The following is a 22937-nucleotide window of genomic DNA, read 5'->3' as shown; positions in this document are numbered from 1 at the left end:
TCTTCTGTTTCCAATAATGACAATCAGTCCTGCTATGAAGTGCAACCTGAGATGAACCATTCTAAAATACTAACTCGTAGAATTGAGAAGGACGACAGAATTACGAAACCACATAAGCTCCACAAATATGCCTACTTTCCATAACCAAGGATACAACTAACTTTCCAGTTTCCATGACTTACATTTGCTATTCGGATGCCCATTACTTGCTCTGTACCATTGGCAGACTAGCAAAACCATGGGAAGAAGGATACAAACGGTACAGAAAAGGAGAAATGACCGGAGCAGAAAAAGTTTAGGGGGAAAAAATCTATAGTCAGTAGTTACCCTATTCAATGATAGATGTAGAAATATGACAACCGAGATCTATTTCACCAACAAATACAAGTATAAAGAAGGTCAAGTTTTTATTGATACACATGAAATTGAAACAGAAAAGCTACATACAGCCCATGAATAGAAGCAAGAGATGTGCTCAGTACACAAGTAATTTTACAGTACCACCACCTCAGCAAGCTTATTTTATCGCATCGAGAGAACACCGAGAAGATTGAGGATAGTGAAATCCATGCAAACAATCATAAGCTGCTAAGAAAGTCTTCAAACATACAAAGAGAATTCTATAATTGCATTAGAAGTTAGAACTTTGAATTTATTAAACCTATCCCTGTCCTGTTTTCCACTGTTCAAGTTCTCATGTCATGAACACGAGAGAAATCCAATGAAGAATAAAACAGAAATAAAATTTTCCGAAAAAATGATACTCAAAACCTTCTTCCAATAAAACATTTTTTTGAACCTCGAGTAAAAATCTGGTATTCTATCCATCCTTCCCCAATCAAAAAAAAAAAAAAAAAAAAAGAGAAAGAAGAAGAAGAAACAAAAATGGGAAACAAAAAGTTGGGATTTATTACCCATTATCAATAATCCTATGCTGACAGGGAAAGCAATCTTCTGGATCCAATTTCAGCCAAAAAGCACCGTTGCAGTGTTGCACGAGCGAGTGCATCCAAAACAAAAATCTTCAGCAACCCATCACAGCACAATTATACACAAAGCTAGCGGATTGCTTTCGGTCTAGCAAAATCCACTCAGGAGGGCCTTTACTTGGAACCCATGAATTGACTTCTATAAATCCTTCACCTGATGCCCTAGGTCCACCGATACAAATAAGGCGGTGTCCACAAGCTCTAAATGCTAATCCCCAACCGTTCATGGATGCTGCCCTTTCTGGCAATCTCCCCACCGAATGCCACTCTCTCCTCTCCTTATCATATTTTCTAACCTCCATAGTTGCATAATCAGCTGCATACAATACATTATCAACAACAGCAACAAGAGGTGGGGCCTCAGCCGTAGCAGGGGTATCAGTACCACTGCTCCTCGAGGGGGACATATTAGGGATTTCAGTCCAAATTTCCGTTGCCAAATTATACTCTTCTCCACAAGTAAGAAGCTTTGAATCGCTTCCCCCAACTCCCCCAATCACATAAAACTTCCCATCCATAAATACCCCTGAACACATCTTCCGCGGCTTGAGCATGTTTTGGAGTCTCTGCCAATTTCCAGTCTCCGAATTATAAAGTTCAGCAGAGCTTAGAGCATTACCCTTAGAATCACAACCACCAGCTATAATAGCAATCTCCCCAAGGCTAGCAGACCCAAACAAACACCTTGGGGCATTCATCCTCATACCCGACGACCACTTGTTTGTCAGCAGACTATATCTGTATATAACATTGGACATCACCTCCTTTCCAAATACAAGAAGCTCGGTTCCAACCGCTAATGACTCCTTATCTGAAAAAAAGAAACATTCATTAGAATGCATCTTTGGCAACGGCATCCAACGCCGGCGATTGGGATCAAAAGCTTCCCATTCTAGCAGGTGGCACGAGATATATACCCAGTGCTCAATTATGCCCGCTTTCCGCCTAAGCTTGTAGAGCTCACCGCTTTGAATAAGAGAGCGGAAGCTCCGGTTAAGAGATGCAATGGTACGATAATCAGCTCTAGAACACCGAATGAGGCAGCTAATCGAGTTGTCTCTACCAATTCCATGGATAAGGGAATCGGAATCCGAATTATCCACAGCTCGCCGCCGGTTACTGCTTTGGTGTACAAAGGACATAGAACCAAAGCCACACATGAAATTAGAGTTGCAATCGTCTCTCTTACAAACGTCTGATTGGTTCCAGACAATTTCCTCACACCTACTTCTTCATTCCTTTGGTTTGTGAGGGTCAGTTAGTCTGCGATTTTTGCAATCCCGGCAGGTTTCACGTTTACAAGCACCGGATAAACTCCTGAAACTAAGCAGAACCGATCTTGCAACACGTCTCGGTCATCGAGAAAGTGAAAAGATTGACCCAAAACCACCTTTCTTCCTTACCAGACTGAAATCCGCAGCTGAAAAGGGAAAGCCCTAAATCCCAAATTCCAAAATAGATTATCAGTACAGAAACAACCAACATCAGATACAGCATACAAATTGGCGGTTACATAATACCACAGAAGGGAATCGAAAACCTCCAATTTCTTTTCTATCGAATCTTCATCGTATGAAGCAAAAATCCACAGCTGAAAAAAATGGATCCCACAAAAACCCAAAAGGGGAAAGAAATTGATCTTTCCATAAATAGCACATAAGGGAATAGGAAACCCTAGATTGCACATCACCAAATTTTCGGTCAATAAAAGCAAAAACACAAAAATTAATGCAAACCAAGATAATTAAGGCTAATCTGAAACGGTTACTAATCTGAACCCAAATAATAATGATTTTGATCAAATGGGTGTTTCGAAAAATTCAATCTTTCAACAAGAATCCGATTTAAAGCAGTCAAAACGAAATTTAAAAAAATCAAAAAATCAGCTACAATTGACTAACCCAGATTTTGAAACACCACAAAAAAGGGTTTTGATTCATGAGTGTGATGAAATCACCAAATGTCAAAGTTTCAACACCAGATCTCTAAACTTTCCCAAAATTCCTGAATAAAATGAATCAAGACTCGATTTTTTTTCTAAAACGAGATTAATCTTGAGTTAAGTAATAAAACTAGAACTAATTAGATTAGATCTGTTTAGTTTCCGAGCAGAGGAAACAGACAGAAGAAATGGAGTAATTATACAGGGAACTTACAGGAATGGATAAGAATAAGGAGGACTTGATCGGAATTATGTAAAAATATCCCAGTTCTCTCTCTCTCTCTCTCTCTCTCTCTCTCTCTCTCTCTCTCAGGTGGGATCTCTCTGCAAACCAAGCAGGCTTTGGTGCGTGGGGGCTCTGAGGCAAAAACTAGAGGAGGTTCTTCGCCTCTCTTTCTAATTAAGCATAATCATAGAGTTGATACATATACTATATGCGTGAAGAAAAATTCCCATATAGGAGTATTAAATGATTATATCTTTTTCCTGTAATAGGGTTAATTACTATTTTTTTTTCTAATATAAAAAGAGGAGGGGGGAGGTGGACCAATTCCGGACGAACTATGCAGTTGCCCGCTCGCAGCGTCACATGGTTACCCACGAGTTGAGTTTTGTTCATTTTCTATTTAAGAAGGTAGACATTATTCTTCATCATATTAATTGAAATGATATGGATTTCATCACAAAGTAAATGGTTCCTGCCACAAAGTTGACGTCATACTTACCGAAAAGTATATTGCATGGTAAGCATGACATCATTTTGTGGTGGGATCCATACAATTTCAACTAATAGGAAGGAGGGTAATGTAGAGGGTGAACAAAATTGCACATGTTACCCAACACATTTCACAATCACATATATCTCATTTGGGATACCTTCAAAATTAGCTTCGGGTCCCACGTGATTCTATAAGAGTTGAGTGTATTGGAACACCATGTAACGCCGCCTAAAAGCATCAAATAAGTTTTCCCAGTCGTTAAATAAGTACATACTAAAAATAGGGTAATGCACACTCGAAAATGTAGTGAAGCGCGACATTCATATAGTTTTGTGTGTTTACTAGCAAGGTAAATATTACTATGGAAAATAAAGTCATGAGTGATATTTGAGTAGCGGTTTTATGTATTTACGTTTTTATGAATAGATCAAAGCGCACTCTCCGAGCAAGTAATTACTTGGGAAAACTTCAATTAAATCTCTCATATTGAGGACATTCATATAATGTTACTACTATTGTTTAACAAAATAATTTTTAGATGATTAATTTGATTTTGATCAAAATATTTGTAATGCACTCCGTTAAGTAGATGCTGATAGGCTGTTATTAATATAATTTTCTCACTTTGTCAAAAAAGAAAAAGAAAAAGAAAAAGAAAACATGTACAACGCATGAAATCTTGCAATTAACATTACCTTAATCAAAGCAACCAAATAATCGCTTATTTGGTTAATTTAAATTAAGCATAGGCCGAGAATTACTTCTTAAAGCACATCTATGAATTATACTCCCTCTGTCCCCATTTAACAATTCTTTTTGGGATTCATCCCACTTTCCAATTGCTTATGTATCGTAATATATAATGTTTTATGTGATTTTAAAAATATTGTCTAATAAAACTAATTAAGCTCTGTCAAGATCCATATTGCATATAAAATTTATAATTGATTTAAAAATATAACTCATTTTTATTTGATTAAAATAAAACGAAAGACTTTTAAATGAGGACGGAGAGAGTAATCTATATAAGTTTCTTACTTTGAAACAGTTGTGAGAACTCACTCCATCGAACCCTTTTCAGCGATACCGTTAGAGTTAGGGGTGAGCATGGATCGGATTGGTCTGGTTTTGTAGTAATCCAATAACCAAACCACTACTTACGGATTATGAATTTAAAGAACCAAACCAATCCATAAAATTCATAAAACCAAACCAATCCAAACCATTCAAAGGCGATTTGGTTTCGGTTTTAAACCACGGTTCATTTAAAATTGAGATATCATTACTATAAACTATTTTAAGTACTTAAAATTGCATAGATAACTTAAACTAAAAGTTATATTGAAATTAATATATTAAAATCATCAAAACTCACTGACATCAATCAACTAAATAAGAATAGAATACATTAGAAAGTAAGTTACCGAGATAAAAGAGTAGGAAATCACTTTACTAAGTCCAAACCATGTATGTTTAGCGTAATGAAATTGTAGGAATAGGAAGTTTAGGAAATTAATATTGAAAGTGAAAGAAAAGAATAGGGTGGTGGAATAGAGTATTAGATAAGGAAATTAAGTTTATTAAGTATATCTAAACAGATTATATACTATATGTGTGTGTGTATATCACATGGTTCGGATTGGTTTGGAACCAGAACCATTAACGTAAATCCATAAACCAAACCATTTAACACGGTTTTTATTTTTTTTAAACCGAGACCTAACCACATCATTAAAAAACTAAACCAAACTATTCGGTTTGGATTGGTTTGGATTGGATTCACGGTTTCATGGTTATTTTGCTCACCCCTAGTTAGAGTCGCCCATGGTTGTAGTGGGTGTCCCATTCGACCAACTAAGGACTTTGATGGTTCGCCCTATGGAGAAATTTTTGAGTGCCGGGTGGGTACAATTGACGTGGTATCCGCTCGGTACATTCAGGTCGTCCAAAAAGTATTTTGGATCTCTTAACGGAATAGACTATTACTATTAAGAGATTGTTTTTAATTAATCCGGATCATTCAAAACACTTTTAGATGATCTGGATGCGCCGAGCGGCACCACGTGGTACCCACCCGGCACTGAAAAACTCCTCCGCCCTATGGCTGTGGTTGACTATTTGAAGGGGTGAACCGTGAATCGGTAAACCGTCAATAACACGTGTGTACATATTTGTGAAGTTAAACTGAACAATCACGTTCACACTGTGTGGGAACCCATTTTGAGTTCATTTTTGATAATCTCAATAAGTCAATCGTGCCCATAATGTAATCGGACCATATTTGGTTCATCCTAATGGACTCATCAATTGAAAATCGCGTCGAGTTTGAGTGAATCATTTCACATCAAAAAAATTAGGTTTACCGGCATAAGTAAATATCGTACTAATCAAGTTTTATTTAATGCTACATTCTCGAATGATCGAGATAAATTGAATTACTCTCTTACCCTTTTGTGTTAAAAAAATATTGCCTAGATGAACCCTAAATGGACCTCGAAGGATACATTAATAAGCAAAATTTGCAAATTTTAATGGTATAACCCAAATTGAAAAGGAGGTAGTGGGGTTGACGAGAGGGGAAAAGGATATGGTGGTGGTGGGTGCCTCAAACAAATCCTTGGTGGTTTGCATTTGGGAGCTGACTTAATGCCTTGTTTGGATTCTAATTTGGAAAAAAAAAAAATTCCAACTTCAAAAATACTAATTACTCATACTTTCAATTATTACTCTCATTTCTCTCTCCACTCATTACTTCTATCTCCAATTATTATTCTCATATCTCTCTCTATCTTTCTCCACTTGTTACCACTATCCCCAATCATTCCCCTAATTTCTCTCTCCACTCATTACCCCAAAAACCAAACTCAAAAAATCTCAAAAACCCATCCAAACAAAGCATTAAGTTTTGAAAAGCTTTATTTTTATGGCATTTTTTTTTGAAATATTTCAAAATTATTGAGGTTCATCGGCAGTTAAAAAAAAAAAAAAAAAGACGTTATACCCACCCAGGAAAAAATAAATTTTAATGTAACCATTACCCCAAGCGGCTCCAGAATTATAAGTCAACAACGAATTTAACATAGAAAATAAGACTGCAATTCATACAAGTATATTAAACTTCAGTATAACTAACGACGAGACTAGTATTTTTTAAAAAGTTGAAAAAACAATGTCATTATTAACATTATGTTAATCGTATTCTTGTCAATATAAGTGATCCAAGAACATTTATTCATCTTTTGCCTTAATAATTAATTCTAAAAGAATGCCCCAATATAATTAAGATAGTACGCGTGCGGTTTTGTTGGCGGATAAATATCAACTTGCAAGAGAACTTTTGGGTATTGTGACCTAGTACCGATTGCCTAGTCCTCACATGCTAATAGATACTCCCTTCTTCCCAAAATGATAGTCCCTTGCAAAAAAAAAAAAAAAAAGTGTAATTTTCAAATAGAAAAATAGAATACTCATCATTTTTGAATTTTTTCGCGCTAAATTAAAGAATTAATCGAGACCTTTGATTTGGTGTGACGAAACTTGAAAAATCATATACGTAAGCACTTTATTTTTTTATCAGAAAATTACACATCTTTTCACACGAGACTGTCGTTTGAGGAGAGAGGGAGCATATGTTTCTTTGATATATACATCCATATTTATATATAAATATTTACAAACTGAAAATGAATATTTCATTTAAATAATTCAGTATAATGTTAGAGACGTCCCTAACCATCATGCTATAGAGAAATTATTATTTGCTCCTGAAGCCAAATCGCCACATCAGCTTGGTGCAAGATTGCACCGCAATACAACAAACCAATACTAATAAGCTTATCCAGAAAAAAATTAGCTTATCCAAAAAAAAAAAAAAAAACAATACTACTCGGTAATAAATTACTACGTGATCAAAGGCGATCAATAAATTTTTTTTACTATGTGATCATCAACATTGAACTCCATCCTGTTTAATACAAGTAATTAATTACTAATCCACATCACACAACTAAACTGTTTATAGCTACTTATATATAAAGAGATTAAATTATATAAACCCACAGCATAAACATTTGTTTCTTTCAAATCAATTATATTAGTCACATCGTCAAATATAAAACGTATTAACAATTATCTGTTTACAGCTACACAGTGAATTCAGTACTCACTCATGACCGGTAACTTTTTATTATTTGGTTCAAAGAACATAGCATTGTTTTTCACCACCAATCATTTTTCCCGTGGAAGCCTAGTACATAGGAGTGGAAAGTCACAACGTGATTCTCATCCACACAATTTTTGGCGTGATTAATATTTTCAACGGACTTTAAGAAAAATTTAAATGATTTCAATCATCAAACTAAAGTCCGACAATGATTCACGAAAGTCCTTAAACATACCGACCGTCTAGTCTATTTGATGGTATGGAGATGATCGGAAAATTCAACGGCCGAGTTGTAGTGGGACCAGCGGGGCCCTAGCCCCACCTATTTTTTTACAAACTATTTTTTTGAGGTGTAAGTCTAATTTTTTAAATTTGTACTCTCTTTTTTTTGGTAAAGGTACTTTAAATTTTTACTTTAATATTATCCTTTAATCTATGATTTTATTTGTGTTAACTTCAAATAATTTTAAATCAGCTCACGATATTTTGTGGATTTCCCCATAAACAAGAACATACATTTGTGTTATAGTTATCAGGAAAATGGTAGGCCGAAATCATCGAAATATATAATGTATAATCCTAGAACATCAAAAATTTAAGATATCAAGTATATTTTTTCTATAAAATAAAAATTCACTTCATTCGGCCTCTCGAATCGGAATTCTGACTCCGCCAGTGTCCAAATTCTTATTTTATAGTAAGTTATTTTTTAATGACATCCATAGATTTGTTTTGATAGTAGAGCATTCGGAACGGGAATATGTACAAGTCTACTGTAAATATTCGTTTCTATAGTGCCATAATTAAATGACAAAAAGATTTGTACAGATAATATGTAGTGGGTGCAATTACCTGTATATATCATATGTAGAGTTTTGCGTCACATAAGTATAAGCAGCGGCGGAGTCAGGATTTCGACTCGAGGTGGGTGTAACTGAAATGAAAATGTTGAGATGGATGTATGGTAATGCATTGCGAGATAGAATAGGAGTGAAAACCTTCGTAGGATAGTATGGATAGCATTGATAGAAAACAAAATGAGAGAATAGATATTAAGATAGCTTGGACACGTCAATCATAGATTAGTCTATGAGGTAGTTAGGTATCGTGTCTCCATTGAATGAAAGGGTTTCATGAGAAAAAAAAGAAAACGATTATGGTTTCTTGTGAAATCGCTCATTTGAATCGAACATTTTGATAAGAAATGGAGATAAAAGTGCAATAAAAAAAAACTTTGATTAGTCCTCCTGGCCTCTCCCTTTCTCATCCAATCTCACAAAAAAACGGTAAAATTTGGTGAAAAAAAGCTCTCATTTCTTATCTCATCCTTCTTCATCATTCGAAGGGGCTGTTAGCTAGAGACACGAAAGCGTCATTCACGTCTAATACGTCCAATCCTAAACATCTCACTAATAATAATCAAAGTCCAAAAGAGTCTATCTTTAATCAAAAAAAATTCTTGCGGTCCAAATTAAACATGCATTAATAAATAGTATTTTTTTTACAAGGCCATCTCTGGCTGTTGATTCAAACGATCTCGATTTTAACATCCAGGGATGACGATCTCCTGGCTTATGTGTATGATTGAGATGCCATCAAAGCAAGTGTGATAAATAATAGTAACCATGGAGGCTGCGTGGGCAAAGGAATCCCGTAGTGCGCCAATGCACTACGGGATTGTAGGGCGCTTCGTTGCTTCCAATTAAAATTTTGTTATTGAGATCTGAATTGTTCAATTTGTAGAGCACGCTCGATAGATCTTTTCAATAAAGAAATTGAATTGCTCGGATACCATTAGCCTGTTGGTCAGCCAATATTAGGCACACAAAAATGGATGGTTAGCATAATTCTAAACACGTATTGTGAGAAATCTCTTTGAATCATGCATGTAGATATCTATGTCCGATTAAATTAATTTTTGACGTAACGGTTCATATCACAGAGACGACATTTCGATTGGACACACCAAGGCGCCTTACACCCTTGTAGAGCATTGGCTATAGGGTCACATGGTATGTGCTATTAATCTCATTAAAATTACATATTCTATAGCAATGCTACGTACCCAAATAACTTATTTAGAAAAGTACTCCGGAAATGAAAACCAACGGCCCATATTCACTCAAAAGATGTTTTGGTAGAGCAATGATGTTTCCAAAATATGTCAAGAAGTTCGCAAAATTAAGGCCCCGTTTTCACTAATAAAAAACACTAAAAATTTAACGCATTTTACCATCTCGTATCCACTAACAAAAAAGTTTCAGTATTTTACCATATTTTTTTCACTAACAAAAAAGTTGTCAACAAAAACTTGTTTTGCTACAGAAACTCCACTCATAAACCCATCAACAACTTATTCACTACCGGAAACAACTTAACATTTCTCCACAATTTATTTACTATCGAAAATATCTAACAATTTCTAAACCACAAATAAAAATCTACAAATTTATCACTGCCGGAAACGTGAAGCGGTGGTTTTCCTCTTCTGTTTCCAAAATTTGACAAGTCCAAAGAGAATTGTCCAATCGGTAGAGATGCTCTAATAATAGGTTAAGAAACAACTGTCACGGATAAGAGAGAAATCACCAACTAAAACATGATTTGATTAGGTCCCGCTTAAGATAAGATTATCAATATAATCCTCCTGTCAAACTTTTTGTTTTTTGCTACTATATATAATGGTAAGAGTATCTTTTTAGGCAAAAGTGATAGGGTCGGCTTCGGACTTTCTTGCCTATCACCATGAAAGTAATCATCACAGCGACGACGCCCGCGGGTCTGTGTGTCTCTTTCGATGGATCGATCGGCCGCGTTGTCGATCTCTCTTTTTTTATTTAGAGCCGGTCGCCGCTTCTTCTACCTTTTTGAACAAGAGAAAAACCTCACAGGACTAGTTTTTAATGCGGGCATTCAATTCAATAATCTCGAGCCGTTTGTTCGGTAAGAGTGGATTTTGTAGATAGGAAAAATCGCTTTGATGGAAACGTCAACAGAAGCACAATTAGTATTTGCTTGTATTTGGAAAGAAATGGTCACTCTATTCGACGACGACCGTTCATTTTTTTCAAAGTGATGAAGATAGTGTGAACGCCCCTGATATACGATTAAGCCCTTTTTCTTTTGTTAGAGGAGACTTCAAGGGACAGATTTTCAGACATGGGTCCGAATAAAGATGCGGCCTTTGAAATCAACCAATGCATGCGATTTTTGTCGGGTCCGAATATACACGTGCCGAATGACTTTAAGACACAGTTGTTATTGAATCCGTCTATGTAACACATTCCTTTCTTGTATAGAATTAAACATTGATTTTGAAGTGATCTAAACCATTTTTATGAAGATCAAACAAAGACAACAGGTTAACAACGAAAAACAAAATGAAACAACGATACATGGGAAAGTTCAAAATATTGACCATTGATGATTTGATGTGATCCTTGTCTGTAACTTTAGGCGCCCACGTCGAAATATGACAATCCAAATTCCAAAATTGCCCTTCAACTCACCCCAAAAAGATGGAGTTTTGTTCACTGTCGAAAGAATGTCCAAAATGGGTGCCCAAAATAGAGAAAAACTTCTTTACGGAGTAAATAAAGTTTATGGTGCTCAATCGAATGCATCCAAAAATGTTTTGGATGGTCTATATTTAAAAAAAAAACTATTTGTTAGAATAGTTTTTTTAAAACTCAAATTATTAATTGCCGAAACGGACGGCTGAAACTGCGCGGAACTGTAAATAACTTGTTCACGACTCTGCCGTGAATAAGTTTCTCTCGCCCAAATACAGTTCTATTACAAGGATTGGATAATTTTTGACCTATCCATAAGTTTAACTTATCCTCTAAGATTACATTATAAGGCCATCCACAGTGGTATAATCAAAAAAGATAATCAAAAACTGACATATTGGCTTTTGATTATTCACTTAAGAGGTTGCTAAGCTTAACAATGTTGAGCGTCACAATGGTCACTTTTAATCCATAACCAAAATAAGGGTCCATTATAATTTTATTCTCTCTCTCCTCCTCTGTTTCCCTCCATTTACGTTTATTTTGGGTAAAAATATATCCATTCCCTCTCTTAATTTTGGGGAAAAATCAATGACTTTCTTCCCTCCTATTATAAATTATTTTTTTGGAGGAAAAATAGAAATGGGAGAGAAGAGTGAAATACCTTAATCCGGCGACGATAGATTGAATTGTAGATGATCGAGAGATACGAGCTTCACTTTTTTAGGGAAAGAAAGACAAATAGTTTGTGGGTGAAGTGAATAAGATATAGAGTATGTGAAGATGAGAATAAGAAAATACCCGTTGAAACAAGCGTGTATACAAATTTTGGAACTAGTTAACTTATGTGATGTGGGGTCTACAAATTTTGATTATTGAAAAAATTTGTTACTTTTGGTTATCCAAAGCCCAAAATTTGATTATTTCTAAGGATGTTAAGTTTTATTATACCATTGTGAGCTATCTTCTAAACCAATATTGTTAACTTTAAAAACAATTGGCTTTTGATTATACCACTGATGGCCTAAGTTGTGTGCCCTAATATGATAATGAAAGTGAGTTTTATCCAATCTTAAATCTAATTTTAGAGGCCTTTGGTCCAATAATATCAGGAATGTACTTAGGTGGCATGAGAAAGTAGGTCACGATTTTAACTATTCTTCTACGGGTACTAATCCAACTAGTATAACCGTACTGACTTTCGTTGATTACAAAACTAAAAAAAATCTTCAGTATGATATTCTTCCTAAAAAATCACCAATTTTTAAAAAATACTGTAATAAACAAAGAGCAACAAGAATTATCCTCTACCGTCTAAATCCGTCTTATTGGTGAGAAATTCGTCTAATCCATTAAATAGCTGAATGCCAACTGCCAAGAAGCCTTTGACCCAACTACATCAGAAGTAAGATAGGGAGGCGGCGATACGTATGGTAAAAGTGTTGTCTTGTAATTTTTTTTTCTTTTCTCCAGTGCTTTCTATTTTCTAAGGAGGTAAGTGTGCAAAACCTTATGAAGCATGGACGAAGATACGTCAAGATACAATTATGCCAACTACCAAGAAGCCTTTTGTCTAATGACATCAGGTGTGCACATGGGTGCCCGGAGATCATAGGCAACTAGTAAGGAGTTTAACTTCTCTTCCAAGATAATCTAATTATTCCAACAATATTGACTTTGTCCGATTAAAAAAACAAAGATAGAGATATGCATGCCAATATGTAAAAATGTTGGGCCCGGAATGCTCCCGTAGATTTGGTTATACAATGCCACTCTATGCGACCACTCTAAAAACAAATTTGCGGGTGTTATGTCAAATGCCATAAAAGTGCTATGTCCAATGTCATAAAGACTTAATTAAAATCATTCCTACTAAATCAATCGATTTTAGGAGAGATAGTGGAAAGCGATCCAACAAAAATCTAAAGAAGTAAAATATGGATGCGACGACGCGTTAATTTGTAAAGAGTGCTGTCTTTGTAAATTTTAACTGTTAATTGGTATATACGTTAGACAAGTTCACCAATAGTGATGAACTAATTTAGGATAATAGAATAGGTTCAATAGGAATAGATATGGATACACATATGTGTCATAAAAAGGATTCGAGAATTCAACAAATTATGAAAAAGTAGGATAATACTTAATTAATTATGTGTTCATGATTATTTTTCGAGGTGTTTTAGTTTAATCGCTGCAATTTGTTGCGTAAGTGATATATTGTCCCATTGCATATTTGCATGAATAATAAATTGTCACTTTTTTCTTTCTCATGGACTTTTTGCTTTTTGAGGAGGTACGTGTGAAAATACTTATATATAAAGCATGTATAGAGATACGACAAGATACAGATATGTCATCACGTAAAAATCTAAAGAAGTAAGATACGGATGCGACGCTACGTTTGTAAAGGGCATTGTCTTGTTATTTTTAAAATATCTTATTATGTGTAAAAATCTACGTATGATATGGATGCGACGATACGTTTGTAAAGAGAGTTGTCTTGTAATTTTCAAAATATATTATGTTACATGTATATATTCACTAGTCAATCTGTGAGATATGTATACACGCCTGTGACGCAGTAATGATACGCCAATTCCACGAATTATGAAAGAATGAGATCGATATTTGCTTTAATCTTATTATTTTTTTAGGAAAAACTATGGGGACATATGAGCATATACATATCATATATGCACATATGAGTTATGTGAGGCCTATCTTGAATCCCACAAAGATGATTCAAACTGGCCATTATTTTTAAAATATTTTTTTTATAGAGCCCTTTAAAAATCAGGTCAATCAAATATCATAAGGATTTTTACTGTATTTGTATGAGCGAAACTACTTAACTCCTTAGTTTTGCCCCTATGAATTCTGAAAAAATCCTTACCGATATCGGATTGAGCTGATTTTTTACAGGACTCCACAAAAAAATATTTTAAAAATAATGGGTGGTTCAAATAATCTTTGTAACCCTGGGTGGGTACCACAAAACCCATATGTGCATGGTATGTACATGTACATGCCATATGTATCCGTAACAATGCTTTGTGTCATTGATCCGTTAAATCTTTGTAATACCTTTCAATTCATAGATTTATAAAATAAAAAAAAATTACTGATAAAAAAAAATGCTTTGTGTAAACCATAGAAGTCTTTTGTACGTAGTATTAACTCAGATCTTTTTTGTTTTTTAAGTTATTTCTAGTTGTAAGATTATCCTTCGAGGTGTTTGGTTGTCAGGTTTATTTAAATAACCAAAACATTCTTGCGTAATTGACACAATGCCCTTTTGCATAAATTCTCAGGCTTTCTACATTTTTAGGAGGAATGTACGTAAAACCTTATGAAGCATGAATAAAGACATGACAAGATATAGATATGCGACGATACAACAACTCGAAAATTAAATCTAAAGAAACAAGATACGGATGCGACGAGCAAGGATGGAACCAGGATTTTACCCTAGCAGTAACGAAATGTATACTAAAAAAATCTAGTAGTGGTGAGACTATATAAGTTGGGCATAATTTTTTTTTACATATAATAATTGCATTTTCTAAAATTCTTGTCGTGGCGGTCGCCGCCACTAGACCCCCTAGTCCCATCCTTGGCGACGAGACGTTTGTAAAGATTGTTTTCTCATAATTTCTAAAATATAATATGTTACACATATGTTGAGGAACTAATTTAAGAATAATAGAATCAGTTTAACAGATTTTTTAGTATGGATATACACATGCATATGTGACATAAGAAGGATTCGTACGTCAATTCAACAAAATATGAAAGAGTGGGATATTGCCTAATCTTTTGATTTGTTCTCTTAGCAAAAAGTAACTCAAATATTACTAGACTAAGCTTTTAACTATTCAAAAAGTACTATTCTTTTATCCATCCAGTCCTCCCCAATATTTTTCTTTGGTAAACATATACAATGTCAACTTATTCTTAAATTCCAAGAAAATCAATTTCACGTGTCGGATATGTGTGACAAATATCAGATATGTATGTTGGAATATTCAAGAAACATCGGCATATTTGATACGACGTTTTCTGAAAGTATTCGTACTTTAGTGGTAGAAACTCTCAGTGTTTCACCTTATAGCCAGGATTAGACACCATAACATTGCGATTGTAGACTCTTAATTTTTCTCATTGTCGGAAATTAAACTCCTTGCGTTTTAGTTCAATAAATTAGGTGGTGATTAGAAGCGGATTTTGTACCCTAGGATATTGTGATGTAATCGCTCCAGGACACTCGGTCCATGAAAATGTTCGAGACTCTATTTTCTTTCTCGGACCGAGTGTCCTGGAGTGTACTAGGCCTCAATCTTTATCAATTTTACAGGAGGGAAAAAAAACTGGACCCCTTTGCATTTTATGTTATGATGATGCCTAGTGACCCGAATCTCACGTCATGTTTGTGCGCCTCTAAAACTTTTTAATTTTTAAATTAGACCAATTAAGCAACAAATCACTTAATTGGACCGCAATGGGAACTAAAATTTTAGCCACACAAAATGGAACGCGTTGATAGGATAAATAATTCTCGTCTCTAAACGAGTAAAAGCTTTTAGTAATTTGCAAAAAGACTATAAAATCACAAAGCTACAAATGCGTTCGGAGCCGTTCGATGTATGTGGACTTGTGTAGACATAAGTGCGTCCGGAGTTGTTATTTAAAGGCGTGTTGATGGGATTTTGTAGATAGTGGATGGTGTTTTTACTTTTATAAGTTCAGTCCAGAGTTTTCCCTAATTTTAATCGGTCTCTCCGATGATGAACGGTGAGATTGAGTCACCATAACTTAATCAATGTGCGCATAAACTTGTTCAAATATCGGGATTATAACAAAGAATTGAGTAAGTTTCTAGTAGGGGTGAGCATGGATCGGATTGGTCTGGTTTTATAGTAATCCAATAACCAAACCACTACTTATGGATTATGAATTTAGAGAACCAAACCAATCCATAAAATTCATAAAACCAAACCAATCCAAACCATTCAAAGGCGGTTTGGTTTCGGTTTTAAACCACGGTTCTTTTAAAATTGAGATATCATTACTATAAACTATTTTAAGTACTCAAAATTGCATAGATAACTTAAACTAAAAGTTGTATTGAAATTAATATATTAAAATCATTAAAACTCACTAACATCAATCAACTAAATAAGAATAGAATACATTAGAAAATAAGTTACCGAGATAAAAGAGTAGGAAATCACTTTACTAAATCCAAACCATGTATGTTTAGCGTAATGAAATTGTAGGAATAGGAAGTTACATTGGTAGAAGCAAATGTCCAAAAGGACACCAATCACATTATTCAACGTGTTCAAATGAGAGTCTATGTTTAGAGCAGTGCAGAGCAGTTGATAATCGATAGTTATATCTTTAAAATGATAATAAATTTTATATCAATTAGTTATATATTTAAAATGGTAATGAATTTTATATTCAATATGAATCTTGTTTGATAGATCTCGATTTGTTTTATAATTCAATGTTTTCGAAATCACTTACAATATTATAAATTACAATATATAATTAATTGAAAAGTGACACGAATTTTCAAAAATGACAAGTAAATTGGAACGGAGGGAGTATTAATCAACTGGAAAATGTGTACATAAATATGCTTAATTAAAACTAAACTTCGAAACTCCACCAAGCTAATCCCAACCCACAAAAAGATTCTGGCGTGCACCAACCCCATATTATAGTCCCCCATACTGGATCGAGGCTCGAATTCCACCACTCCCAGTAGCCACGTGTCGGCCACTTGTTTATAAAGAGCTGGAGTCCTGTGAAGCATTATTGGTTGGTGGGAAATTGGTGTAAATGAATGTCGACGACTAAATTGCAACTCACAAAACACACACCCACGTGGATATATAAATTGAACACAAAAATGTTGGGTTAGTTTCGCATCAATTTTTTTTGGGTTATTGGCTTTTTTCGACAAGAGGAATTGACAAAAGTACAAAATTATGATCAATTTTTTTTTAATAAAGGAAAAATAAGCTAAAAATATTACTGGTTTGTCTCGACGATAGGAATCGAAAAAGAATCGGTTTTAACAAAAAGAAAGAAAAAACTTTCATTTTAGCTTTTTTTTTCTTTATTCAAAAGGGAAAATGAGTTTTGATCATTATTTTTTATTTTTTCGACGCAAGAAATGAACAAACGATTCACAAGAATTTGAAGCGAACCTAACAAATGTGTATAAGAACATGAATAAAGACAAAAAAAGAAAAAGAAAAAGCGCAAACTAAATTATTAAGCCAAACCAGGCCTATAGATCTAATTAAAAAGAAGCGTCAATTAATAGAAGCACCTCAAGAAAATCTCTGCCATCTCCCACAATATTGACTTTGGACTAGGGGTACTCCTCTAGTGCGTCAATGCCAAACGGGATGTAGTGCATCTCAATGGGTACCATCGAAATTTCATTGTCATGATTTGAATTGTCAGTTTATAGAGTTTACAGAGTTGCACGTTTTATCTTCATTGTTGCTCGACAAGGACATTTTTGTCACATTTGACTTTCTTCTTACATAGCCATCCACTTCCAGCGATACTTGTCAAGGGTGTCAAACTTAAATCTGCATATCAACTAGAACCTTTTATTCGCTTATCGAAAAGCAAAGTTGTATTGATCATGAAATATGTATAAATGGACAAGGCTGGACTACCGTGAACCATGAACAAAGCCGGCTATACGTGGAGGCCAAGGAAGCGACTACTTCGGGCTCCAACCTTAGGCCCACAAAGCAGCACAGACAGCATGGCTTGGTAGTACATGATTTTGTTAACTATAGAATTCTTTCATTCAAGTAAAATTATAAAGTTTGAACAATTATGTGCTAAAAGGAACCTAGCTAGTAGAGAGAGAATTTTCCATTGAAGGATTCGCCTAGTTATTAACTTTAGAACCTCAAAATTAGTCGAGATGTGCACAAGTTGCCTGGATATCGATGCATTTTTATCACAATAGCCACTAGCTAGTAGTACTGGATTGCAATTAGGTTTTTTTTTTATTACTATGAAATAGTAGGAATAACTCAACTGTCACATCTGGTTAAAATATACTCCTTTGTTCGGAAGAGAAGGTGGTTGTACAAACATTACTTTTACCTTTTATGGTGAAAATGTAGGAGAAAAAAAGCCCGCGAAAAAATTTAATTAGTTATATATATATAAAATTACCCTCCTCACGCTTTTTTTTTGATAGGCAACAAAATTTTATTAGAACTCGACAAAAAGTACATCGAGGGAAAACCAATTACGGACCATAGAGGATGAAGTACCATAAGAGACTTACAAAAGAAGAAAAGACAACAATAAAGAGGCCTCCTCACGCTTTTACGGACAACAAGCAACAACAAATTTAAAACGAACTCCTATCGAACAGTGCCACACCCGAATTTCAATAATGACTTTGCCATTGTATGTATAGGAAATCTTATTACGGAAGTTTCGTAAATAAAGTTTATGGAGACCAATCTCGAATGTCCAAAAGTGTTTTTTACTACGGTCTTGCTATTGTCAGCCCACTGAGCTGACGATAAGCATACTAAAAGACAAGGAAAACACGTATTTCTGTGTACTTTTTATACCTTTAATACACATTCACACACTCACTATTGTCAGCCATTGGGCTAATTTTAGAATTTTCCTTTTTACTATCCAGATTAAAGACAAATTATTAACGACAAGAGATATTTATTACCAGTAAAAGATTATAATATATATATATATATATATATATATATATACACAAATTATCAAGTGAGGGATCCCTCACTTTGTTAAAATGCGGGACTTTCATTTTCCGATCAAATTTTGAAAATCCGAACCGTTCAATGTGTGCAGAATGTGATTTTATGGGTCCCTGCGAGAAATCAGCAAAAAAAATGACCGGGAAGGGCTTCATCCGAGCAGTTTTTTTTTGAACCGTTCAATGAAAACTGCTCGGATGAAGCCCTTCCCGGTCATTTTTTTTGCTGATTTCTCACGGGGACCCTTAAAATCACGTTCTGATCACTTTGAGCGGCTCGGATCATCGAAATTCAATCGGGAAGGAAAGTCCCGCATTTTAAAAAAATAAGGGATCCCTCACCGGAACCTGACTGTATATATATATATATATATATATATATATATATATATATATATACACACACATCATTGATTGCCGAAACGGAGTGATGAGATTGCTTGTTTTCCGTGGATTGCAATAATGAACTGATGAAGTAATTAGGACGAAGACATATGTATGATGAACACTGCCACATGGCCATAAGTTAAAGTTTGATTGATAATGAAGCCTTGCGTTTTCAAAGAGAAAACAAACTGGAAAAAAGTGTCTTTTACTTTTGCTGGTTGTTATCTTCTGATGATGAGTCATGGAAATTAAGGCAAATGTTAAGAGAGACGTAGTCTTCTTGTGCTGTCCTTCATTTCCATGGATGGAACCCGAAACAACAAAATGTTGGGCAAACATCGCAATCTTAATCTCTCTCTCTCTCTCTCTCTCTCTAAAAGAGAGTCGTATAGTGTATACTCTCTCTCTCTCTCTCTCTCTCTCTCTCTCTCTCTAAAAGAGAGTCGTATAGTACGTAGGAATTCTCCAATTGCACAACAGCTAGGTCTGTTGGCTTTATATCTTGTTCAAAGTTATTACTAATAAAGAGAGGGAACAACAAATCCGTCAATTTCGCCAACCTAAAGCTTGTACCGACTTGATGAGAAAAAAACTAAATAAGCTTAGCCCTGTTTTGCTAAGAAAAATAAGTACTCCCTCCGTCCCAATTTAAATGTTCCTACGGATTTTTGTGCAATTTCAAACTCAAAAAATATATATTTTTACGTATTTTTTAAATTTTCTCACCTTAATTTGGTGTGAGAAATTAAAATTAATAGTAATATGTAGAAATATATTTTTTGGGGGTTTGACAATGCACTGAATTCCGCAAGGGACAAATAAATTGGGACGGAGAGAATGACATGTCTCGTAAAGCGAAAAATAAGTAGTAATTATAAAACAAGAACCTTAGCGGAACGGGACATCAAACATATCCATGACGATGATATTTAATTTGTTCAACTAAGGATATTTTGGAATGTTATTATCTTCTCATAGATGAGAAAGCATCTTTCAATGAAATCTGAGTATGAAGCCTTCAAGAGTTGAAGGGTTGATGTTAAACATTTAAATCTAATGTATTTTGTATTGTATTTGATAATTATACTACTTTCTTTTCAAGATGTAAAGTTATTACTCAAGATATAGTCTCCAACATATATAACTTCAGTATTTTACATGAAATCTGAAAAGAAAAAAAAAAAGAGAGGGATTAATCGTATGTAATGATTAATATTGACAAGAAGATTTGTTTTCATGAGGAGACATTTTGCCTACCTTTTTTTTTTTTTTTTTCCTGTAAAATTGAAATGATTTCTGAAAAGTCAAAACTTAGAGTAAAAATACACATGTGTGAAAGCGAAGGCTCTCAATTGCAAAATTGGAGACCCTAAGCATTAGTCAGTTCAATTGGGTCAGCTTTAATGTAGTTCAACTAAGTCGAAAGGTATAGCTGTGGGCTGTGCCCCATTTAAAGGTGAGGTAAACCTCCGTTGAACTACCCCGTAAGAGTTGATATATACTCTATCTGTATCAATTGGTTTGTCCAATCTCGGATTTTCAATTTATTAAGAAAACCAAATCTGATCCATCGATTTGAAAATTTACATTCTCTAATCCATTGATTTTGAAATTGAATAGTCAATTTGGGACATGTATAAGTTAAAAAGGGAACAAACAATTGGGACAGAGAGAGTAATACTTAGGAAGTTTCCTACTGGAAACCTAGGTAGAAGCAAATCCCTAAATTTCCAATTTTGACCACTAGGCTAACCTATCATGGGGTTACAACTATGTGAAGGATACATGTTCGTCTTACTGTAAGATTGATTTATTTTGCCTTGGCGACCATGCGCGAGGGCGTAAACATCAAATCCCCAACTAACGCGCATGGGCGTAAACATCAAATCCCCAACTAACGCAATTCGAATTTTGTAATCAAAATTCTCTAATGTGACATTATCTCATGCGATGCAAAATGAATGGTCAAACTTTGACCGCCATCGTTCTAGAAACAAACAGGATTTGAGCATAAGTCTTGACCAATGTTCAATGAACTTGATGTCGTGAATGCTTTATTAGGCATCTAGGTGTACAAAATGAAACAGCCCTCCAATGGCCAGATTAGGTGTCCCGTGTCCATTTCCATAATTCCCATTTTCCAAATCATGACATGACAAGGAACATTAACCTTATCATACAATTGTGATTTATCAAAGCATCCCCACAATTTCAAAAGCACTTAACAATAAATGGACACATAAAAAGTGGGGATAATTTTATTCTTGGAGCATCTATCAATTAATAAGTGGGGAATCTTTTTTTAGTTGTCTTCGTGGCACAATTTTTGATTCAAACTCAAGTAGTGATCTAGAAACAAGGGGCATTTTGCTGGGCTTTTATGATTAGTGGCCGGGCCCAATTACATGAAATAAATATGATTATTGGTCCCTATACTTAGTCGAAATGCGCGTAAGTTGGCCTGGACACCTAAGTTATAAAAGATTACATAACTAAATATGTGCATCACAATAAGAATTGGCCTCGCTCCGTTAAAGGAAATAAGTACATCTTATTTTCAAATTAAATGTGATGTATTGTGAGAAAATGACCTGTCTCGTAAAGCGAAAAATAAATACTAAAAAAATACTCCCTCCGTCCCTAATTAACTGTCCACTTTCACTTTTTCCAAATTTTTTAAAATGAGTTATATCTTTTAATTTATACTATTTTTCAAAATTTTCAAAATTTTGTCTAATAGAATCAATCGAGATCTATCAAACAAGATCCATATTGCATATAAAAAATATTATACTTTGGAAGATATAAATGATTTTTTAAAATGTCCGGAATAGTAACGTGGACAGTTAATTAGGGACGGAGGGAGTATGAGCTTTAGCTGAACGGGGACATTTGGTTGATCGCAGAGGTTTCGATTGCCGTGGAAATCGTATAAATTAATTGTTTATAAAATTGGAGATTTTTTTTTTTAAGAAAAAAAAATTATAATCTTTGAAATTGTTATAAATACTAAAGGACGAACAAGGATCGACAGCATCATAAGATTGGAGATTTTCATTTGCAATATATAATTGTTTTCAAGAATCTTGTGTCACCTACAAGGCTACAATCATCACTTTTGCTTTACACTTTTCTTTAAGAAGCAAAATGAAACTTTTGGTATGCTTTATGATTGGAACAAATTAGCATAAATATAGTGATTTGAGCATGGTTATTTATAAGTTCTGCGCTAAAAGCAAATATGCCGTGAATGGGTCTTTATTTGTCTTGGGGATTAATCTTAAAATAAATAAAGTAAGTAACCGCCTATTAAATACGAAGATTTTTCACTTTTAGTGGACCTTTCTTTTTATTAAAATAAATAATTGCCACAATCTAAAGCCTTTTTTTGCGTCTTTGCTTGCAATTAAATAATCATGATGTCTATTCAGGTATGC

The 22937-nt window shown here is 34.5% G+C and overlaps 1 protein-coding gene across 2 annotated transcripts; it reads right to left on the bottom strand.

Annotated features, from left to right (window-relative positions):
* Nucleotides 1–607: 607 nt before the first annotated feature.
* On the bottom strand, nt 608–3527 carry LOC131310427 (F-box/kelch-repeat protein SKIP11-like). 2 transcript variants are annotated; one of them, XM_058337428.1, is made up of 2 exons: nt 3146–3527; nt 608–2425 (listed from the first exon to the last, which is right to left on the bottom strand). In XM_058337428.1, exon 2 carries the CDS (start codon nt 2147–2149, stop codon nt 1025–1027), a length of 1125 nt encoding a protein of 374 aa, XP_058193411.1. In that variant the 5' UTR covers nt 2150–2425; nt 3146–3527; the 3' UTR covers nt 608–1024. The 2 variants fall into 2 exon arrangements, with proteins under 2 accessions (XP_058193411.1, XP_058193410.1); XM_058337427.1 differs by lacking the exon at nt 3146–3527 and adding an exon at nt 2510–3126.
* Nucleotides 3528–22937: the final 19410 nt, after the last annotated feature.

The sequence above is a fragment of the Rhododendron vialii genome, chromosome 12a, assembly GCF_030253575.1.
Source record: "Rhododendron vialii isolate Sample 1 chromosome 12a, ASM3025357v1".
In the NCBI taxonomy this organism is placed as follows: Eukaryota; Viridiplantae; Streptophyta; class Magnoliopsida; order Ericales; family Ericaceae; genus Rhododendron; species Rhododendron vialii.
The sequence above is the reverse complement of the archived record's forward strand: the minus strand, read 5'-3'. Positions and strand labels throughout refer to the sequence as shown.

Excerpts from the sequence above, each read along its gene's own strand:
- LOC131310427 (XM_058337428.1), bottom strand. The coding sequence starts at position 2,149 with ATGTGTGGCTTTGGTTCTATGTCCTTTGTACACCAAAGCAGTAACCGG.